The sequence below is a fragment of the Delphinapterus leucas genome, chromosome 8 (assembly GCF_059928025.1).
Source record: "Delphinapterus leucas isolate spDelLeu-1000000601 "Yukka" chromosome 8, BTC_Dleu_Yukka2, whole genome shotgun sequence".
Classification (NCBI taxonomy): Eukaryota; Metazoa; Chordata; class Mammalia; order Artiodactyla; family Monodontidae; genus Delphinapterus; species Delphinapterus leucas.
The window spans coordinates 7,126,009-7,148,051 of NC_143136.1; the positions used below are offsets into that span (position 1 = coordinate 7,126,009).

At 43.8% G+C, this 22,043-nt stretch overlaps 1 protein-coding gene and 1 non-coding gene across 3 annotated transcripts in view; both read right to left on the reverse strand.

The window, feature by feature from the left end:
* Positions 1 to 22,043, reverse strand: part of ATG16L1 (autophagy related 16 like 1) — a 46,789-nt gene that overhangs the window by 1,722 nt on the left and 23,024 nt on the right. For both annotated transcript variants that reach the window (XM_022567992.3, XM_022567993.3), the window contains 7 exons: positions 18,918 to 18,988; positions 18,161 to 18,232; positions 4,248 to 4,368; positions 3,876 to 3,981; positions 1,792 to 1,941; positions 1,601 to 1,648; positions 651 to 752 (listed from right to left, as the gene is read on the reverse strand). In XM_022567992.3, coding sequence (XP_022423700.1) covers positions 651 to 752; positions 1,601 to 1,648; positions 1,792 to 1,941; positions 3,876 to 3,981; positions 4,248 to 4,368; positions 18,161 to 18,232; positions 18,918 to 18,988 — 670 coding nt within the window. The remainder of the gene's footprint in view (positions 1 to 650; positions 753 to 1,600; positions 1,649 to 1,791; positions 1,942 to 3,875; positions 3,982 to 4,247; positions 4,369 to 18,160; positions 18,233 to 18,917; positions 18,989 to 22,043) is intronic.
* LOC115802148 (small Cajal body-specific RNA 6) lies at positions 6,529 to 6,771 on the reverse strand. Its single transcript, XR_004022548.1, has one exon.

Below are 22,043 nucleotides of genomic sequence, written 5' to 3' on the forward strand. Positions count from 1 at the left end.
CTTGATTCTAGGAGGTAGTTTGGAATGAAAGGAGTCAGGCCTTATCAAGTCTACCCTAAGGGAGTAGCTCTGAGTTAAGCAAAGAGCCTCTGACGAGCACCTCAGGGCAACTGGCTGAGGAGCGGGGAGGCACCACCACAGCGAGGGCGGTGAGGGGTGGTCCCGGGGGGCCCTGGGCCTGGGTTCTAAGAGCAGCTGGGCTTGGGGGACACAACAAAGCCGAGAGGAAAAGGGGCCTGGATGAAAGTAAAAAGCACGTGAAAATCGGCGTTTACAGGCAGTCGATTTCCTGAGGAAAGGGGCTTAGAAGGGGGAGAAGGGGAGCCAGAGAGGAAGGAGAGCGGTGAAGGGGCAAGAGCAAGACAGGAGGCGCCACATGACGAGAGACAGAACGCGGGGCTCTAACCTCCTCCAGTGGCCATACCCTAACTGCTCTAGCTGGAACGGTCTGAAATGTAAATAAGCAGGACGCTGCTGTCTGCTGTCCGGGGAGAAGGGCCCCAGCTTCCCTCCACTAACCTGGCTCACAGTAGAGCGTGTGAGCGGACACTGCCCTCGTGGGGTCGACTCGGGTCCACGCCCGAAGAGGACGTGACCCCTGGGATGGAGTCACAGGCCTGCTCACCACCTCAGAGGGGCTGACATCTTACCTGTGATGCTTTGAAAGGACCTTCTCCACTTTCCCGGAGAGCACGCTCCAGATGTAGAGAGAGCCCTCGGCTGAGCCTGCTGCCACGTAACTGCCGTCAGGGCTGCAGGACACATGAGACAAGAAACGGCGTCTACCACCCACCCCCAACTCAGCGTCTTCCCGGACCCCTCCCCAGGAAGTCATGTTTACTCTTCACTTACGAGTCAAACACGTGACCATTCCCGTGTACCCAGAAACCAGAAGATGCTCTTCAAAACCGCTTTGGCCAAAGCCGCTTCGCCCTATCATCTGGCCTCACCAGCTAATGAAAAATGGTGCCGCTGCATTACTTCTTGGGGCCACAAGTCCCTAAGCATCTCTCAGACTCAAACATAGCACATAGGGAGGTCAAAGTCAACCCCCAAATGGTGAAGGGTTTCTTTCAGTTGATGGACTGCCTCGTTATACGGTGCAGTGAAAGCAGAAAAGGAAGGAAGCATCGACTGTAGAGAAGCTTCTCCACGATATTGGCACTGACCATGACAATGTATTTGGGAGAACAGCCATGCGTGGAAGGGAGAACAGGAAAGGGAAACCACCCCCTCTCCAGAGAGCCTATTCTGCTCTGTTCCAGGGGACACCACCCTTCCCAAAAAGCTCTCGAAGAGTTCTCATGTAAATGAGTAAAGAGAGGGGAACCTGATATACCCAGAACAAACCAACTAGCCATTATTAGATTTTGAACTGGGACACAGTTTCACGCAATCACAGAAGGGACACTTTAGAGAGGAAGGAACAGTGGCAGTGACCTCTAGGACTGAACGTGCAGCTTCATTCCTGGACACCTGCGCGTGTGGAGGCACCGTACAGATGTAGCTCGTTTCCCCAGTGGGAAGATGCCTCTGCTCTAACCTCCGCGGTGAACCACGCTGGGGGCGCGGGCGCGACGGGAGGAGCACCACCACTAACCTGAACACAACTCTCGTCCAGTCGGAGCCGCACTTGAAGCCCGGCGCGCTGCAACAGACGACAGGGCACCGTTACCCCCAGAGTCCATGCGAACTTGGGATGTGCGGGCAAGTCAGGCTTCTGGCCTTCTCACAACCCTCTGAAAAATCAGCAAGACTCAGATGAAACCCAACCAGAGTGTCTTCAGTTACCTGAATGTCTGTCTGACGGCATTTATTCGTAGGTCAATAATTTTTAGCAGGTCATCTCGGGAGCAGCTGAGGAGTTCAGTTCTTTCTGGGTTTAAGTCCAGGGCAGTAATCTTTCCCAAGAGCTCCATCTCTCGGACGATACTCTCTGATCTAGGAAAAAGATGGAAAGTCTGAGAAAACCTAACACAGAAAGGTCAGAACTTCCCCATTTCAACCAGGATGGCATGCCACGGAGAAAAGGAGGAAGGAGAAAAGGCAACTGAACTAGAATACAATACTCTTCAAGGACGGTGAAAATGCTCCCACGCCCACACAAATAATCTCAGTCCTGGCTTTTATTATTTTCCCATCAATAGATTCTATCAGTAGTTGTGAGTACTAGAACTCTAAAACTGGTAAGGATTAATTTCCTTGCCTGTTGCTGAAATGATACAGTAACTGCCAATCAGAGCTTCTGATCAGCATGAACTAAGCAGGGCTACTATTTAATTAGTATTACTTCAATTTTGTCATTTCAACTTATCCAAAGGGACGTAAACCGCGTTAGCAGGTCTGGGCTGCCTTATATGGACAAATGTGTGGGCTCTCCAGGCTTCCTGTCATACAAAGTAAAGCTCGGGGACCCTCCAACTCATCCCAGTGACTCCAGATGTGGAACCGGGGCACCCTGGCAACCCCTTCTCCTTCCTTGTCTTCTCCCAGCTCTCCTCTGGGCCGCGGTCCACACCCAGGTCTGTGCTCAGCAGTCCTGGGCTGGGCCCTGTTGGTGATACAGCCAAAGGAGGTGCAGACCCTTCTGGACTCATTCATTCTGTTGTAAACTTTCGATGAAATGATTTCCCACCTCAAACCATAACCAAGTAAGAGAGTTTATCTTACTGTTGCCGCTCCAGCTCCCTGGGACTTGGGGTCTTCATCTGTCAAATTAGGGGGGAGACCAGGAGGAGCCTTCTAACATCCAGCTTAGCTCTAAAATTCCTTACTCCCGGTTCAAATTTCTGCCAACCAGTACACCTGAAACTAATCACCAATTACCTACCTCCTAACCAACTGTCCTCATCCTGACAGGACTCCTGTCCCTTCTACTGCCCCCACCTTGGCCCATCAACAGGACTCCAGCTTTCTTCCCCTTTCTGCCACTCCTCCCTCCTTGGGCAGCTCCCTGTACTGCCCTCCTGTTGCTTCACAGGTGGGCTCTGACTAATTCACTCTCATGTATTCAAAGTCCTCCTGTGAGGACGTCTCATTTTTTCTCCCAGCCAACCTCTCAAAACTTTTGTTTTTCCAAATGTCTATTAGAAACCTCAAATTTATGTCCTTTTCTGAACATGTTCACTGCATCCTCTTCCTAAATCTGTCATTTATTCTGCATCTTGCTTTACTTCTCTCCTTCCTCACCCTCCACATCCAACTTGTAACAAACCCCATCCAAATCCCCCCTCCACTGCCTTGAGTTCAGATCCTCAATGCTTTACTGATTTCCCGCTCCCCAGTACACCCTTTAAAACTGCCACCAATGCAATCTACCACACTCTCATGAAGCAATCCTTTACTCAACACCCAACGACTTATGAGATCAAGTCATCTACCAATGGCGTCCAAAGCCCGCAGCAATCTGATCCCAGCCCACCCTATTGGTCTCATCTGCCCTCGCCTGACCTGCCAGACTGCCCTGTTCTGGCCTGGAATGTCCCTCAGGGGCTCTTCTGCAACGTGAAGCCTACTCACTCCTCAGGACTCATCTTGACAGACGGTCTCTAACATCCTTGGACAAGGGCTCCTGGCCCTACTTCAACACACCCTGCAGACTTGTGTCTCTGTCTTCTCGATTACACTTGAAACCACCTAACAACCTCGTTGTTCATCTGTTTGTAAGTACATAGGGCATGCTCAGAGGTGACTGTTGAATGTGACCGTCTACTTCAGGGTAAAGAATATCAAACTGAGAAGATAATGTGGACTGGAGCTCATTTCTGCCATTTCCAGGGACTTTAAAAACACAACCCACACACAAGACACCATCACAGTTCTGCCACATACAGACCCTCCCATCTGCCTCCCCAGCAAGCTCCTGGGTGTTTTACCGGATGTCCCAGAAACGAATTTTCTTGTCAAAATGTCCACTCATCACACACTGCTCTGTGCAGACGATATCATTGCAGCTGGATCCGGCAAATACCGTCTTTATGCCTGAAAGACAACCGAACACGAAGAATCAAGCAGAGGCCCCTCTGCGGCTGTGCACGCAACACTGCTGCGCTCTCACCCTAAGTAATCAGAACTACTTATTTAAATGAAGCTTCAAACTTGAAAAACAGTCACTGCGCCAGCGCCACTCAGCATGAGGCTGGACTTTCAAAGTTTATCACACTAAATGCAGGCTTTAACGTGGAAACAAACACCTCTGAGGTTAATATCTAATCATTCATAGACACAGAGAGACTGAATTTCCTCACAGACTTTGCTGCGTAGATCCCAGAGTTTGAGGGTCCGGTCGTGACTTCCAGAAACAATACGCGCATTGTCCAGCAGGAACTTGGCAGACAGCACTTTGCCGCTGTGTCCCGTGAGTGTATGCTAAGGGAAAGAACACAACCAGGGTAAACCTCCGGGGCGCCACACTGGGAGAGTCAGCGGCAAACTGCCAGGGAGCCAGCTTCTCCAAACACCCTGAGATCTGGTCAGGAACACGCAGAGAGAAAAGGAGGAGCAGCTCAGGGAAAACACCCAGAAAGCCTGTCTTTGGGTATTGCCCGGGGTGAGGTCTCAAGAGGAAGAGGATAAACCTCCCACCGCCAATAAAACTAAAAAAAAAGGTAATGAAAAAATAAATGAAAGCTCCAACACCACAGCACAAACTTCACATGACCATGCCCTCAAAATAAGGGAGGAGCAGGCAGAGGACCTCAACAGACATTTTTCCAGAGAAGATATACAGATGGTCAATGGACACATGAAAAGATGCTCAATATCACTGGTCATCAGGGAAATGCCAATCAAAACCACAACAAGATTATCACTGCACACCCGCCAGAACTTCTATTATCAAAAAGACAACAAATAACAAGTGTTGGTGACGATGTGGAGAAAAGGGAATCCTCGTACATTGCTGGTGGAAAAGTAAGTTGGTGAAGCCACTATAGAAAACAACATGAAGGGTCCTCAAAAAATTCAAAATAGAAACCCCATACGATCCAGCAATTCTACTTCTGGGTATTTTTCCAAAAAAAAAACCCCAAAACCACTAATTTGAAAAGATATATGCCCCTCTATTTTCATTGTACCATTAATCACAACAGTCAAGATATGGAAGCAACCTAAGCGTCCAATGATAGACGAATGGATAAAGACACGGTACATATATACAGTGGAGTATAAGTCATAAAAAAAGAATGAAATCTTGCCCTCTGTGACAGCATGGATGAATGTAGAGGGTATTATGCTAAGTGAAATGAGTCAGACAGAGAAACACAAATACCATATAATTTTACTTATACGTGGAATCTAAAAAACAAATCAATACCTTACAGAACAGAAAGAGACTCACAGAGAACAAGGTGGTGGTTGTGTGGGGTGGGAGTGGGGGTCTGAGTGAAAAAGGTGAGAAATGAAGAGGTACAAGCTACCAGCTACAAAACGGTCACGGGGATAAAGGTACATACAGCACGGGGAGTACAGTTAATACTGTAGTAACTTTGGTGACGGGTATAACTAGACTTACCATGGTGATCATTTGGTAATGTACAGAAATAACAAATCACTATGTTGCGCACCTGGAACTAACATAGTGTTGTAGGTCAATTCTTCTTCAATTTAAAAAAAAGTATATACAAAAACTGTATAATAAAGTACTCAGTAAAGGCTCTACTACAGAAAGTATACAGAACACAAATAGGATATCTGTATTTAGTCTTATTAGCCAATGAAATGGAAAAGAACAATGTATATACTAACGGTATCTATTTAATATTATTAGATTTGTGCTGCCACGTTAATCTTACATGTTATAGAAAAATAACATGTTTGTCTTCTCCCAAGTGTTTAAAAAATACATGTAGACATTTCCTGAATCTGTATTCTTTATTGAGGCTTGTCACATTTTAAGCTGTTAATTATACAACTTAAAAGGGGCGGAGGGCAATCAGAGGACCTTCTTGAAATAAGCTCTATTACAGATACCGGTCTGTATTGTTCTTGCAATTTTCTGTAAGTCTGAATTATATCAAATTACAAAATTTTTAAATCTTGGATTTTACTAATGTCTCAGAAAGTCAGTCTCCTATTTAAAGTCAGAATAGACAGGTTCACCAGAGGCATAATTTATCAATATAAAAGGAAACATCAGGGGCTTCCCTGGTGGCACAGTGGTTAAAAATCTGCCTGCCAATGCAAGGGACACGGGTTCGAGCCCTGGCCCGGGAAGATCCCACATGCCGCGGAGCAACTAAGCCTGTGCGCCACAACTACTAAGCCTGCGCTCTAGAGCCCACGAGCCACAACTACTGAGCCCATGTGCCACAACTACTGAAGCCCACGCGCCTAGAGCCCGTGCTCCACAAGAGAAGCCCGCACACCGCAACGAAGAGTAGCCCCTGCTCACTGCAACTAGAGAAAGCCCGCATGCAGCAATGAGGACCCAACACAGCTAAAAAAAAAAAAAGATTCTTAAAAAACTAAAAGGATACATCAGGACTCTTTAAATAAACAATTAAAACTCCTAGGGGTTTTTCAATCAGAGGTCTCAGCTTGAAATGTCAGATCATAACCACAGACACCAGCATTCCCAACAATCAAATCTTTTCGTGACTAGCTGTTAGATGCCAACCATGGCGTCTTTCCTGGGCTACCAAGCAACGCAGAACTGGGTCATAACCGAACGTCAGTGTGCTTTGCCCGCCACAGCACTACTGGAGCCCAGTGGGAGAGAGGCGGCTGGGGATGGTGAGGATGCCGCACTTTCCCTACTTTTCAATATGGATCAACATAGTCATGTGTGGAAACTTCAAAGGCTCAGAAGATATACAGGTATTCACTAATGATTTCTTTATAATTTTTTTTAAAATAAATAAATTTATTTATTTATTTATTTATGGCTGTGCTGGGTCTTCGTTTCTGTGCGAGGGCTTTCTCTAGTTGCAGCGAGCGGGAGCCACTCTTCATTGCCGTGCGCGGGCCTCTCACTATCGCGGCCTCCCTTGTTACGGAGCACAGGCTCCAGACGCGTAAGCTCAGTAGTTGTGGCTCACGGGCCTTGTTGCTCCGTGGCATGTGGGATCTTCCCGGCCCAGGGCTTGAACCCGTGTCCCCTGCATTGGCAGGCGGATTCTTAACCACTGCGCCACTAGGGAAGCCCCTATAATTTTTTTTTTAAAAAAAGAAAAGGCTTTTTTTTGGGGGGGTGGTTGCTGCGCTGCATGGCTTGTGGGATCTTAGTTCCCTGACCAGGAACTGAACCCGGGCCCTCGGCAGCCAAAGTGCGGGGTCCTAACCACTGGAACGCCAGGGAATCCGTCCCCCCCACCCCCCCAAAAAAATGAGCAGCTTTTAAAAGACCCTAATATACTTACTATAACTGTCAATTTACTGGGTTTCAACCCTGACCCCCAAAGCCAGGCCTCGCAGTTTAGAGTTAACATTTTAGAAACCAGTCTTTCCTCTCTGCTCAGGAGAACAATTCCACTTTAGTACAGGAAGAGAAAACTCAGGGCCACATGTACTTCCCCTTTAAGAAAAAGTCTGCAGGAATTCCGAGACTCCTTCTCACATTTAAAATGCTCTGAAACTGGAATAGCATCTTACAATCGCTGCCAGCCAGGTGGCAGCTGTGCTGTGGCTGTGTGACAACCTCCCACTGATCCTTCTGGAAAGATCAAAAAAGTTCCAGCAACAAAGTTTATGCTAAATACAGTATAGGAATAATGCTCAGTATAAATCATTCAATCTGCACAAACCATGGGGAGAGACCAAAAACTTGGCGTAGGTACTTCTACTTCACCAAAAAATTCAGTTTTGTGTACATGCACCGTTTTCTTTCTTACTATTAATATAAAAGTAAAATCATGTTTCACAAACATAGGGAGGAAAAGACACTGCCCGCAAATGGGCGATGCAAATCTGCTCGTTTTGCTTACTCTAAATGCACGTTAATATTCTCATATAGTTCACATGAAAACACCCCTACAAATTTATCCACCGCACTTTTAACTTCATAGCACAAGCAGTTTTTCATGTGACAGGAAAATACACGGGCTTTGGGGTCACGCTGTTTGGCGCCTGAACACCCTGGCTCTCTAACGTCTGTAAAAGACTAACATCTTCCTCACTCTGTTTAGGAGGGTGACCCACGCACCAGGCCCATGGCTGACTGCATTCTTTCTCTTCCTTTCTGCACCACCCTCCTTAAGAGTTTCTGTAATTACTCTATAATAGCTAAACAGTCTCCAAGCAATGAGATTACAACCTAATAGAAATTTCCTTGGCTAGCAGACACCGACATCCCTTTGAAAGTTTCACGATCACAAATGATGCTGCAGTGAACATCTATGAGTACACGGCTTTCCCCTGACTTACTTCCTGGAATGAAACTGCTGGATTAATGGAATAAAGGAAAGGAATGTTTTTATTTCCTGGCTTTTCACATGTGTTACCTTGCTTTTAAAAAAGTCTGGATTTCTGCTTATTTTGTTCTTGGTGGAAACCCAGCCTGACCGGCCCTGCCTGGAGCTGAGTAGTTTCATCTCCATGCTCTCAGTGGTATGGAATTCAGCCTCCTGCAAGCATTCACTTTTATCACGTAAAAATTGATTTTTAAGTCATTTTAAGTGGATCAGATTTATTTTAAATTCTTTTACCCATTCGGTGTTTCTGAATTTATTCTTAATAGTTAATATTTAACTTCTAACACTACTTTAAGGCTTTTATCTTCCTCTTTAAGAGACGGGCATGGGTTTTGATGTCACAGCAGCCCCGAGTCTCCGAATGGGAAGGCTTAGAGCTCTCTTCCCTCAGGCTCTGCACAGGCTCCCTGGTGCTGCAGGGCAGACCCAAAGGGCCACCCACCATGTAGCAGCTACCATTAACACCAACCAAAGACAAGTGACCTCAGAAAAATGCAGAACTTGATAAGGAGGTTTCTGAAATAAAAACCATCATCTGAAAGCAAGTCCTCACTGAGGCCACTTCTCCACACCAGCATTACAGACGTGAGCAGGATGGGTTCTTCAGCCCAGTTCCTCAGTTTTGCAGTAATCTTTTAGATTTTTTTTTTTTATTTTTAAAAAATATTTATTTATTTATTTTTGGCCGTGCTGGGTCTTCGTTGCTGTACGCGGGCTTTCTCTAGTTGCGGAGAGCGGGGGCTACTCTTTGTTGCAGTGTGAGGGCTTCTCACTGCGGTGGATTCTCTTGTTGCAGAGCACGGGGTCTAGGCACATGGGCTTCAGTAGTTGTGGCACATGGGCTTCAGTAGTTGTGGCTCGAAGGCTCTAGAGCACAGGCTCAGTATTTGTGGCACACGGGCTTAGTTGCTCTGCGGCACGTGGGATCTTCCCGGACCAGGGCTCAAACCCGTGTCCCCTGCATTGGCAGGCGGATTCTTAACCACTGCACCACCAGGGAAGCCCCTACATTTTTAAGAGAGTCGAAAACATCCTGTAATGACAGAAGTCCTCTGGAATGGGCCCCTTTCAACACGAGACTATTTCTAGAACCCTTTACTAAATGGATTTAAAGCAAGCACTTGACCAGCCACTCCTGCTTTCTGGTCTCACCCAACACCACCCACCTCAAGTTGAGGAGACAATGACCAGGGCTTGGATCTTGAGTCTCAGAACATGGAGATGCCCATCTATGTCCTCCAACATCCTCTGTAAACGAGGGTCTCGGTAGAAGCCAGAGCCTCCTAGACAGGGAGCCTACTTACATCCTGGGCCCTGGTAAGGGTTCATGCGGTTTCTGTGGGAATGGAGAACCTGTTAAAAGGGCCCTCTGATCTCCTTCACACATTTACCAAGTGATAGCACACAGCTGTGAGCAGACCAGAGTCCCTCTGAGCCAGCTGGTTCAGCAAAGGAGGCTACAGCCCTGGCACCAGCCCCTGGCTCGTCAGCACCCACAGCTTGGTGCTCCAGCACCCTCTCCAGTGAGACTCAGCCCACCTTTGCAAACCAGCTCACTTGAAAACAGTTACCAACATTATGACCTCTATCATACAGGTCTATCTCCGCCTCCAGGGCCTTCTTACTTCAGGCCTAAAAGCTGACGCTTACCTGTTGAGAACTCTTCTACCAACTAAAAATATCATCCTGTTAGGAACCAACATGGTGGAGTAGAAGGATGTGCTCTCACTCCCTCTTGCGAGAACACCAGAATCACAACAAGCTGCTGGACAAGCATTGACAGAAAGACACTGGAACTCACCAAAAAAGGTACCCCACACCCAAATACAAAGGAGAAGCCACAGTGAGACGGTAGGAGGGGAACAATCACAGTAAAATCAAATCCCATAACTGCTGGGGGGGTGACTCACAGACTGGAGAACACATACCACAGAAGTCCACCCACTGGAGTGAAGGTTCTGAGCCCCACGTCAGGTTCCCAACTGGGGGTCCAGCAACGGGAGAAGGAATTCCTAGAGAATCAGACTTTGAAGGCTACCAGGATTTGACCGCAGGACTTTGACAGCACTGGAGAAAACAGAGACTCCACTCCTGGAGGGCACACACAAAGTAGTGAGCGCATCAGGACCCAGAGGAAGGAGCAGAGACCCCAGGGGAGACTGAACCAGACCCACCTGCTAGTGTTGGAGGGTCTCCTGCAGAGGCGGAGGTGGCTGTGGCTCACCATGCGGACAAGGACACTGGCAGCAGAAGTTCTGGGAAGTACTCCTTGGCGTGAGCCCTCCCACAGCCCCACCAAAGAGCCCAGGTAGGCTCCAGAGCTGGGTCGCCTTAGGCCAAACAACCAACAGGGAACCCAGCCCCACCCATCAGCAGTCAAGCGGATTAAAGTTATACTGAGCTCTGCCCACCAGGGCAACAGTCAGCTGTACCCACCACCAGTCCCTCCCATCAGGAAACTTGCACAAGCCTCTTAGATAGCCTCATCCACCAGAGGGCAGACAGCAGAAGCAAGAAGAACTACAATCCTGCAGCCTGTGGAACAAAAACCACATTCACAGAAAGATAGACGAGGTGAAAAGGCAGAGGGCTATGTACCAGATGAAGGAACAAGATAAAACCCCAGAAAAACAATTAAATGAAGTGGAGATAGGCAACCTTCCAGAAAAAGAATTCAGAATAATGACAGTGAAGATGATCCAGGACCTTGAAAAAGAATGGAGGTAAAGATCAAGAAGATGCAAGAGGGGGCTTCCCTGGAGGCGCAGTGGTTGAGAGTCCGCCTGCCAATGCAGGGGACGCGGGTTTGTGCCCTGATCCGGGAAGATCCCACATTTCTGCGGGGCAGCTGGGCCCATGAGCCATGGCCGCTGAGCCTGTGCGTACGGAGCCTGTGCTCTGCAATGGGAGAGGCCACAGCAGTGAGAGGCCCGCGTACCACAAAAAAAAAAAAAAAAAAAAGAGAAGATGCAAGAAATGTTTAACAAGGACCTAGAAGAATTAAAGAACAAACAGAGATGAACAATACAACAACTGAAACGAAAACTACACTAGAAGGAATCAATAGCAGAAGAACTGAGGCAGAAGAATGGATAAGTGACCTGGAAGACAGAATGGTAGAATTCACTGCTGCAGAACAGAATAAAGAAAAAAGAATGAAAAGAAATGAAGACAGCCTAAGAGACCTCTGGGACAACATTAAATGCAAAACATTAGCATTATAGGGGTCCCAGAAGGAGAAGAGAGAGAGAAAGGACCTGAGAAAATATCTGAAGAGACTATAGTTGAAAACTTCCCTAACATGGGAAAGGAAAGAGCCACCCAAGTCCAGGAAGCACAGAGTGCCAGGCAGGATAAACCCAAGGAGAAACACACTGAGACACATACTAATCAAACTGACAAAAATTAAAGAAAAAGAAAACTTATTGAAAGCAGCAAGGGAAAAATGACAAATAACATTCAAGCGAATTCCAATAAGGTTCACAGCTGATTTCTCAGCAGAAACTCTACAAGCCAGAAGGGAGTAGCATGATATACTCAAAGCGATGAAAGGGAATAACGTACAACCAAGGTTACTCTACCCAGCAAGGATCTCATTCAGATTCGATTGAGAAATCAAAAGCTTTACAGACAAGCAAAAGCTACGAGAATTCAGCACCACCAAACCATCTCTACAACAAATGCTAAAGGAACTTCTCTAAGTGGGGAACACAAGAGAAGAAAAGGACCTACAAAAACAAACCCAAAACAATTAAGAAAATGGTCACAGGAACATACATATCGATAATTACCTTAAACGTGAATGGATTAAATGCTCCAACCAAAAGACACAGGCTTGCTGAATGGATACAAAAACAAGACCCATCTATATGCTGTCTACAAGAGACCCACTTCAGACCCAGGGACACATACAGCCTGAAAGTGACAGGATGGAAAAGGATATTCCATGCAAATGGAAATCAAAAGAAAGCTGGAGTAGCAATACTCATATCAGATAAAATAGACTTTAAAATAAAGGATGTTACAAGAGACAAGGAAGGACACTACATATTGATCTAGGGATCAATCCAAGAAGAAGATATAACAATTATAAATATATATGCACCCAACATAGGAGCACCTCAATACATAAGGCAACTGCTAACAGCTATAAAACAGGAAATCGACAGTAACAAAATAATAGTAGGGGACTTCAACACCTCACTTACACCAATGGACAGATCATCCAAAGTGAAAATAAGTAAAGAAACAGAAGCTTTAAATGACACAACAGACCACATAGATTTAATTGATATTTATAGGACATTCCATCCAAAAACAGATTACACTTTCTTCTCAAGTGCGCAAGGAACATTCTCCAGGATAGAACACATCTTGGGTCACAAATCAAGCCTCAGTAAATTTAAGAAGATTGAAATCATATCAAGCACCTTTTCTGACCACAACGCCATGAGATTAGAAATCAATTACAGGGAAAAAAATGTAAAAAACACAAACACATGGAAGCTGAACAATACATTACTAAATAACCAAGAAATCACTGAAGAAATCAAAGAGGAAATCAAAATATACCTAGAGACAAGTGACAACGAAAACAGGACGATCCAAAACCTACGGGATGCAGCAAAAGCAGTTCTAAGAGGGAAGTTTATAGCTATACAAGCCTACATCAAGAAATAAGAAAAATCTCAAAGAAACACTCTAACGTTACACCTAAAGGAACTAGAGAAAGAAGAACAAACAAAACCCGAAGTTAGCAGAAGGAAAGAAATCATAAAGATCAGAGCAGAAATAAATGAAATAGAAACAAAGAAAACAATAGCAAAGATCAATAAAACTAAAAGCTAGTTCTTGGAGAAGATAAACAAAATTGATAAACCATTAGCCAGACTCAAGAAAAGAGGGAGAGGACTCAAAACAATAAAATTAGAAACGAAAAAGGAGAAGTTACAGCAGACACCCCAGAAATACAAAGTATCCTAAGAGACTACTACAAGCAACTCTATGCCAATAAAATGGACAACATGGAAGAAATGGACAAATTCTTAGAAAAGTATAACCTGCCAAGACTGAAACAGGAAGCAATAGAAAATATGAACAGACCAATCACAAGTAATGAAATTGAAACTGTGATTAACAATCTTCCAACAAACAAAAGTCCAGGACCAGATGGCTTCACAGGTGAATTCTATCAAACATTCAGAGAAGAGCTAACACCCATCCTTCTCAAACTCTTCCAAAAAATTGCAGAGGAAGGAACACTCCCAAACTCATTCTATGAGGCCACCATCACCCTGATACCAAAACCAGACAAAGATATTACTAAAAAAGAAAATTACAGACCAGTATCACTGATGAATAGAGATGCAAAAATCCTCAACAAAATACTAGCAAACAGAATCCAACAACACATTAAAAGGATCATACACCATGATCAAGTGGGATTTATCCCAGGGATGCAAGGATTCTTCCATATACGTAAATCATTCAGTGTGATAACCCCTATTAACAAACTGAAGAATAAAAACCATATGATCATCTCAATAGATGCAGAAAAAGCTTTTGACAAAATTCAACACCCCTTTATGATAAAAACTCTCCAGAAAGTGGGCATAGAGGGAACCTACCTCAACATAATAAAGGCCATATATGACAAACCCACAGCAAACATCATTCTTAATGGTGAAAAACTGAAAGCATTTCCTCTAAGATCAGGAACAAGACAAGGATGTCCACTCTCACCACTATTATTCAACATAGTTTTGGAAGTCATAGCCGCAGCAATCAGAGGAGAAAAAGAAATAAAAGGAATACAAATTGGCAAAGAATTAAAACTGTCACTGTTTGCAGATGACATGATACTATACATAGAGAATCCTAAAGATGCCACCAGAAAACTACTAGAGCTAATCAATGAATTTGGTAAAGTTGCAGGATACAAAATTAATGTACAGAAATCTCTTGCATTCCTATACACTAATGATGAAAAATCTGAAAGAGAAATTAAGGAAACACTCCCATTTACCATTGCAACAAAAAGAATAAAATACCTAGGAATAAACCTACCTAGGGAGACAAAAGACCTGTATGCAGAAAACTATAAGACACTAATGATAGAAATTAAAGATGATGCCAACAGATGGAGAGATATACCATGTTCTTGGATTGGAAGAATCAATACTGTGAAAATGACTATACTCCCAAAGCAATCTACAGATTCAATGCAAACCCTATCACATTACCAATGGCATTTTTTATGGAACTAGAACAAAAAATCTTAAAATTTGTATGGAGACACAGAAGACCCCGAATAGCCAAAGCAGTCTTGAGGGAAAAAAACAGAGCTGGATGAATCAGACTCCCTGACTTCAGACTATACTACAAAGCTACAGTAATCAAGACAATATGGTACTCACACAAAAACAGAAACATAGATCAATGGAACAAGACAGAAAGCCCAGAGATAAACCTACGCACCTATGGTCAACTAATCTATGACAAAGGAGGCAAAGATATGCAATGGAAAAAAGATAGTCTCTTCAATAAATGGTGCTGGGAAAACTGGACAGCTACATGTAAAAGAATGAAATTAGAACACTCCCTAACACCATACACAAAAATAAACTCGAAATGGATTAGAGATCTAAATGTAAGACCGGTCACTATAAAACACTTCGAGGAAAACATAAGAAGAACACTCTTTGACATAAATCACAGCAAGATCTGTTTTGATCCACCTCCTAATGGAAATAAAAACAAAAATAAACAAATGGGACCTAATGAAACTTCAAAGCTTTTGCACAGCAAAGGAAACCATAAACAAGACGAAAAGACAACCCTCAGAATGAGAAAATACTTGCAAATGAATCAACAGACAAAGGATTAATCTCCAAAATATATAAACAGCTCATGCAGCTCAATATTAAAAAAAAACCCAATCCAAAAATGGACCGAAGACGACCTAAACAGACATTTCTCCAAAGAAGACATACAGATGGCCAAGAAGCAAATGAAAGGCTGCTCAACATCACTAATCATTAGAGAAATGCACATCAACACTACAATGAGGTATCACCTCACACCAGTTAGAATGGGCATCATGAGAAAATCTACAAACAACGAATGCTGGAGAGGGTGTGGAGAAAAGGGAACCCTCCTGTAGTGTTCGTGGGAATGTAAATTGATACAGCCACTATGGAGAACAGTATGGAGGTTCCTTAAAAAACTAAAAATAGAACTACCATATGACCCAGCAATCCCACTACTGGGCATTTACCCAGAGAAAACCATAATTCAAAAAGACACATGGGGCTTCCCTGGTGGCACAGTGGTTGAGAGTCCACTTGCCGATGCAGGGGACACGGGTTCACGCCCCAGTCCGGGAAGATCCCACATGCCGCGGAGCGGCTGGGTCCGTGAGCCATGGCCGTTGAGCCTGCGCGTCCGGAGCCTGTGCTCCGCAACGGGAGAGGCCACAACAGTGAGAGGCCTGTGTACCGCAAAAAGAAAAAAAAAAAAAAAAAAAAACACACGATGCACCCTAATGTTCACTGCAGCACTATTTACAATAGCCAGGTCATGGAAGCAACCTAAATGCCCATCGACAGACGAATGGATAAAAATGTGGTACACATATATAATGGAATATTACTCAGCCATAAATGGGAACGAAATTGGGTCATGTGTAGAGACGTGGATGGATCTAGAGACTGTCATACAGAGTGAAGTAGTCAGAAAGAGAAAAACAAATATCGTACATTAACGCACATATATGGAAACTAGAAAAATGGTACAGATGAACCGGTTTGCTGGGCAGAAACTGAGACACAGATGTAGAGAACAAATGTATGGACACCAAGGGGGGAAAGCGGTGGTGGGAGAGGTGGTGTGACGAATTGGGCGATTGGGATTGACATTATACACTGATGTGTATAAAACTGATGACTAATAAGGACGTGCTGTATAAAAAATAAAATAAAATTCAAAAATTAAAATAAAGAAATAAATAAAATAAAATAGAAAAAAAAATATCATCCCGCACTCAACTCCTTGCTTTACTTCTCAAAGGGCCTAAAATGTAAGGAACCCTCTATGTCACTCTTCACTAATTACACAGTTTTACTGTATCTCAGTCTAGAATAATCCAGGCCAACTGAACACAGGAAAGAGCACAGGACTCAATCCAAAGTCTCATCTTTCTATTTGTTAACTGTGTGACCTCGGGCAATTCTGTGGGCTTAGCTGAGCCTCAGTTTCCCCATCTACCTACCTCACCTGCATCCCCCTGAAGATTAAAAGCAGTAACATATATAATATACCTGACTACTGGGTCAAACACAGAAACCACTCAGGTAAAAGCCCCTTTCCTTTAGGAAAAATAATGACTGCAGAAGTATTCAACCCTGTCTTAAATTTCTGCTAAGCAACTGATGGGTACATAGAGAAGGCATGCCACAGGATGGACTGTAACACTGCCAGGAGAACAGTCTAGGCTGTTACATGGAACTTTTTCCATGCTTACGGTGCAGGACTACAGGGCTTCAACTGAGAACTCGTTCAAGCATTTGAACAGATGTGTACCATTGCTTAAGAGGAGTCCAGCCCTGCCCGCAGGCATCCACCTCCCTGTTCCTTCCTTGCAACAAGACCATCAGGCAGGCCCTTCAGCTTTCAGAAGAGAACATAATCTTTGTCATCCTCACATCTCATGCTTTGCACGTGGATCCTATTTCAACTAAGAATCGAGAATTACCACCCTTTAGTATTAGCTAGCATCTAACACTGGCCATTTTCCACACAGCTCCTTCAAGAAAATGGAAAGCCCAAGTGATAAGTGAACTGTGTGTTTCTAACTATTCTTCTAGCTGCATCCCTGCACCATCGAATCAGACCATCAGAAACTACCTAATGGACCACTTCTATTGCAGCTCCCCACCTCCCTGTAGATTTATCTTTATGAAGTTCACCTTAGCATCATGCTCTCTGCTTTTCATGTGGGTTGACACACAAGTTTGCGTCAAGCTTTTTTTTGCGGGTAAAATGCCTACCAATGTCAAGTAAATCCGCCATCTTATCTTTCAGTAGCCTTTATTTAATGAGCTCATGTGAAGGTTGCTTCAAGCTTAAGGAGAAAAACATGTCTCTAAATTAAGCTATGTCTTCTATTAGAACAAAAGTGATATAACCATCTAATTTTTGTCTTTGTCTTGGAATCCAAGCGTCTTCTTGGTAGGTTTGGGTTCAGATGCAGATTTCATCAACATCTGATCCCACTGTCTTGCTTTCCCATACATCTGTTTCCTGGCTTTGAGTTGTTTTCTCTCTCTCATAAGTGTACCCACATATACTTCTACAGCCTACTTTCCAGTTCTACTTTGTGAGGTGATTTAGTCTTGGGGTGCTTAAGAAACACAGATTACACTCTGGTGCTAAAATAGCTGAAGATAAGCTAAAACTGACACCTACCAAAAATATTTAGTTTTTATGAACAGGAGTGTCCCAAGTCTTTCATGGAAACGTGATGGTTTCCTATTGCAAATATTCTGCAACTGAATATTGGACCAAGTAAGAATGTAAAGTGGAAACATCAATTTTCCTAAGGAGGAAAGGACAGGGCAGGGGCAATCAAGTATGAGTTTCAGGACAACATACAATTCTCCTAATCAATCAACCTGCCATTTCCTACATCATGTGACTGGTAAGCAACCACGTGAAGTTTGGAGATTACATTAACTTTCCTCACTGGGTCTTACCCGTAGCCGATAGTCATCCACAGTCCAGATGCGGCTTGCAAAATCATTTGACGCTGCTAAGAGGTAAGATCCCTACAGGAATAAAGGGGAGGAGAAGAAATGTTAGCGAAAATAGAAGAACTCAGTTACAAATTCCCCGATACAAATTCCCCGATAATCAAGCCCAAGAAGGTTTAGATGCCTATAACTATACACCTGAGCTGAATACTGCTATAACCAGTATTCTGTTATCACTCCCCCTTAAGTTCAGACCTTCCTCCCGAGCCTGCTCGACCTCACCTGTAAGCTGTATATACCTCCAGCTCAAAATGGAATTCCTCCTCCTGTGTTCACTCCTCACCACCTCCCACCTTCAGTAACAGCAAGTACTAATTCTCTGCACCTGTCCAAGTCCAAGAGCTCAGAACCACCGACTCTCCCCAGCCACACCTCCCAACTGCTCCCATTGGAGACCTGCTTGTCTCTGGCGCTTCTCGCTAGACCCTCTCCTCTCCACCTGCACTGCCTTGGCCCAAACCGGGGCCTTTATCAAGTCTGGCGACTGCCTTGCTGGGGTATCCCAGACCTGTCCCCCTACCCAGTCTTCAACACGGTCGTGATCAGCACAGAATTTGTAATCTACCTACATCCTTCTCTAACATTAAGACAGAAAATAGCAGAGAAACCAGATAAGTTTTTAAATTTCAAGAACCAGATGTTTAAAACTGTTTCTAAAAACCTCTAAACTCACCCATTTCCGTGGATATTAGGTACTTACAGCACTATCGAATTCAATGCTTGTAATTCCTGCATTACTGCCGGACAGGGAGCCCTTGAACTCACATTTGTCTGCATACAAACAAGGTTAAGAAAGGGAGGTTTAAAAACAAACGATGGCAAATCCAACGTATCAATTAAAATGAGGCACTTGAAACACAATGGAAGCCAACTACATGGTCAAAAACAGCTTTCCTGCATCTTTACAGAATCAAGTAGCAGGACAAATGGAATAATGAGACCAAAATATCCGGCTGGTCAGTTCCAAGAGCAATGAATGTACAAGCGGGTGCAGACCCCAGCATTTTCCTGTGGGTTCTTATGCTGTTCATTTCAAGAAATTCAGTGTCATCGATTTCCTTTACAAAAGATAAGTGCAGGAATTTAAAAACATGTCAATTGACCCTAGAGACCGAGTTTGTTATTTCTCAGTAAAATTTTCTACTTTCCATAAATACATCTTTGGGTTTGATCAATATTTGCCAACTTAACTATCACTTTCGTAGAACCTGACCACTAGAATTTCAGAACCCAAGTAGGAAAAGAAATTTCTACTTACATAAACTGGCTGGTCCTCAGAATTCTAGTAAAGCTAGTTTGGAGTTTCGGTCATCTCTCTGTTCACTCTATATACGTGAGCCTAAGGTTCTGGCAATCCAATCGCCCGCCAGTGCTCCCCCCTCCCATGCTCCCCCCCCCACTGCTGAGTCTCCTCCACCAAGAGGCCCGTCCATATACCCCCGGGCTCTGTTTTCAAACAGCTTTGGCCACCCGCAATGAAACTTTAAAGATGAGCTGTATGAGTCTCAATGATGATGTGATTCAGTTTCCTTTTTAAAGGGTATCTTTTTTTTTTTCCTCTAAGTTTTATTTATTTATTTACATCTTTATTGGAGTATAATTGCTTTACAATGGTGTGTTAGTTTCTGCTTTATAACAAAGTGAATCAGTTATACATGTGTTCCCATATCTCTTCACTCCCATCCTCCCTATCCCACCCCTCTAGGTGGTTACAAAGCACTGAGCTGATCTCCCTGTGCTATGTGGCTGCTTCCCACTAGCTATCTATTTTACGTTTGGTAGTGTATATATGTCCATGCCACTCTCTCACTTTGTCACAGCTTACCCTTCCCCCTCCCCATATCCTCAAGTCCATTCTCTAGTAGGTCTGTGTCTTTATTCCTGTCTTACCCCTAGCTTCTCCATGACCTTTTTTTTTCTTAAATTCCATATATATGTGTTAGCATACGGTATTTGTCTTTCTCCTTCTGACTTACTTCACTCTGTATGACAGACTCTCTAGGTCCATCCACCTCATTACAAATCGCTCAATTTTGTTTCTTTTTATGGCTGAGTAATATTCCATTGTATATATGTGCCACATCTTCTTTATTCACTCATCCGATGATGGACACTTAGGTTGTTTCCATCTCCTGGCTATTGTAAATAGAGCTGCAATGAACATTTTGGTACATGACTCTTTTAAAGGGTATCTTAAGGATAACCTATATAGACAAGCCAGGAAAACAATTAGGGAATCATTCAAATCAAACTCATAAAATAGGAGCACAGAATAGTATACATTTCAATTAACAGCCTTTTCTCTTAGGACTTCTAGATGCTAATAAATATAAATACTGGTTTGGGGACTTCCCTGGTGCTCCAGTGGTTAACACGCCACACTCCCAATGCAGGGGCCTGGGTTCGATCCCTGGTCAGGGAACTAGATCCCTCATGCCATAGCTAAGAGTTCACATGCCACAGCGAAGATTCCACGTACCACAACCAAGACCCAGCACAGCCAAACAAATAAATAAACATATATACATATATATATAAAAAATACTGGTTTGGAGCTGTCAAATACGTTTAGGGCGAGGACTATTAACCTGGTGGATGAACCCCTGAATTAATTTGCAAAATACGGCACATTTAATGCCTTTCCCTGGATCCTAGCTTTCATTAGATTTTCACAAGTCAAAAAAAGGCCAATACCTACTAATTTAGGACTTTATTTAGATTAAATCTTTATAGACAAAAATATTACTGCAAATTCTAAAAGATATCTCTTCGGCTTATGCCTAAAACACTGGTCTATTTGTTTGGCAGGTGACAAAGTGCCAAAATGTAAGAAATGATCAGTAAGTGCTAGTCTACACAAGAGATTGATCTGAAAAGACCAAAGATCTTATTAAAATCTCTTTTATTTAGAAGGCACTGGGGAGACTATGTCAAGAGCATTTATGTGATTCCCAGCAGAGCTGCTGCTTTTGACAGAATAAGCAAAGACAGGTGCTCCTACTGGATGCAAAGTGGTGGTGGAAGGGTAAAAAAGAGGACCCCCGAACTATTTCATAAAAGGCCTCTTGGACTTGGTCTCTTCCAAGACTCAGTAAATATTAGCCAAGGGGGAAAAATTATAGGCCAAGTAAGCCATTTGTGAAGGAAAGATCCTATAATTAGTTATAGGATATATATACAGGACTGATATTTGTTCCTGAAAACTATAAAAAATGCTGCCAGACACTATGTTATTTCTGTAGACCTAGTAGAAATATTTCATTTTAGTAACACAAATTATGTTCTGGCACAAATTATGTCAGTATTAATGTTGGTTAGTGTTTACTTCCTCTTTAGCAGCAAAAAAGTAACACTATTACTAATCCCTGGTATCTTTAATTTTCTTATAGGTGTTTTTACTGACCAAGGAGTAAAACGAAAATATTTTTAGTGCTATCTGTATTTAATTGCAAGGCATAATCAAAACAGACTATCTGTGTAGATTTTTATCACAAAATCTCTATTCTTTTTTTTTTTAATTAATTAATTAATTTATTTTTGGCTGCACTGGGTCTTCGTTGCTGCATGTGGGCCTTCTCTAGCTGTGACGAGCAGGCGCTACTCTTCATTGTGGTGCGCAGGCTTCTCATTGCGGTAGCTTCTCTTGATGCGGAGCACGGGCTCTAGGCGCGCAGTCTCAGTAGTTGTGGTGCACGGGCTTAGTTGCTCCGCAGTGTGTGGGATCTTCCTGGACCAGGGCTCGAACCCGTGTCCCCGGCATTGGCAGGCGGACTCTTAACCACTGTGCCACCAGGGAAGCCCAAAACTTCTATTCTTATGATATGGT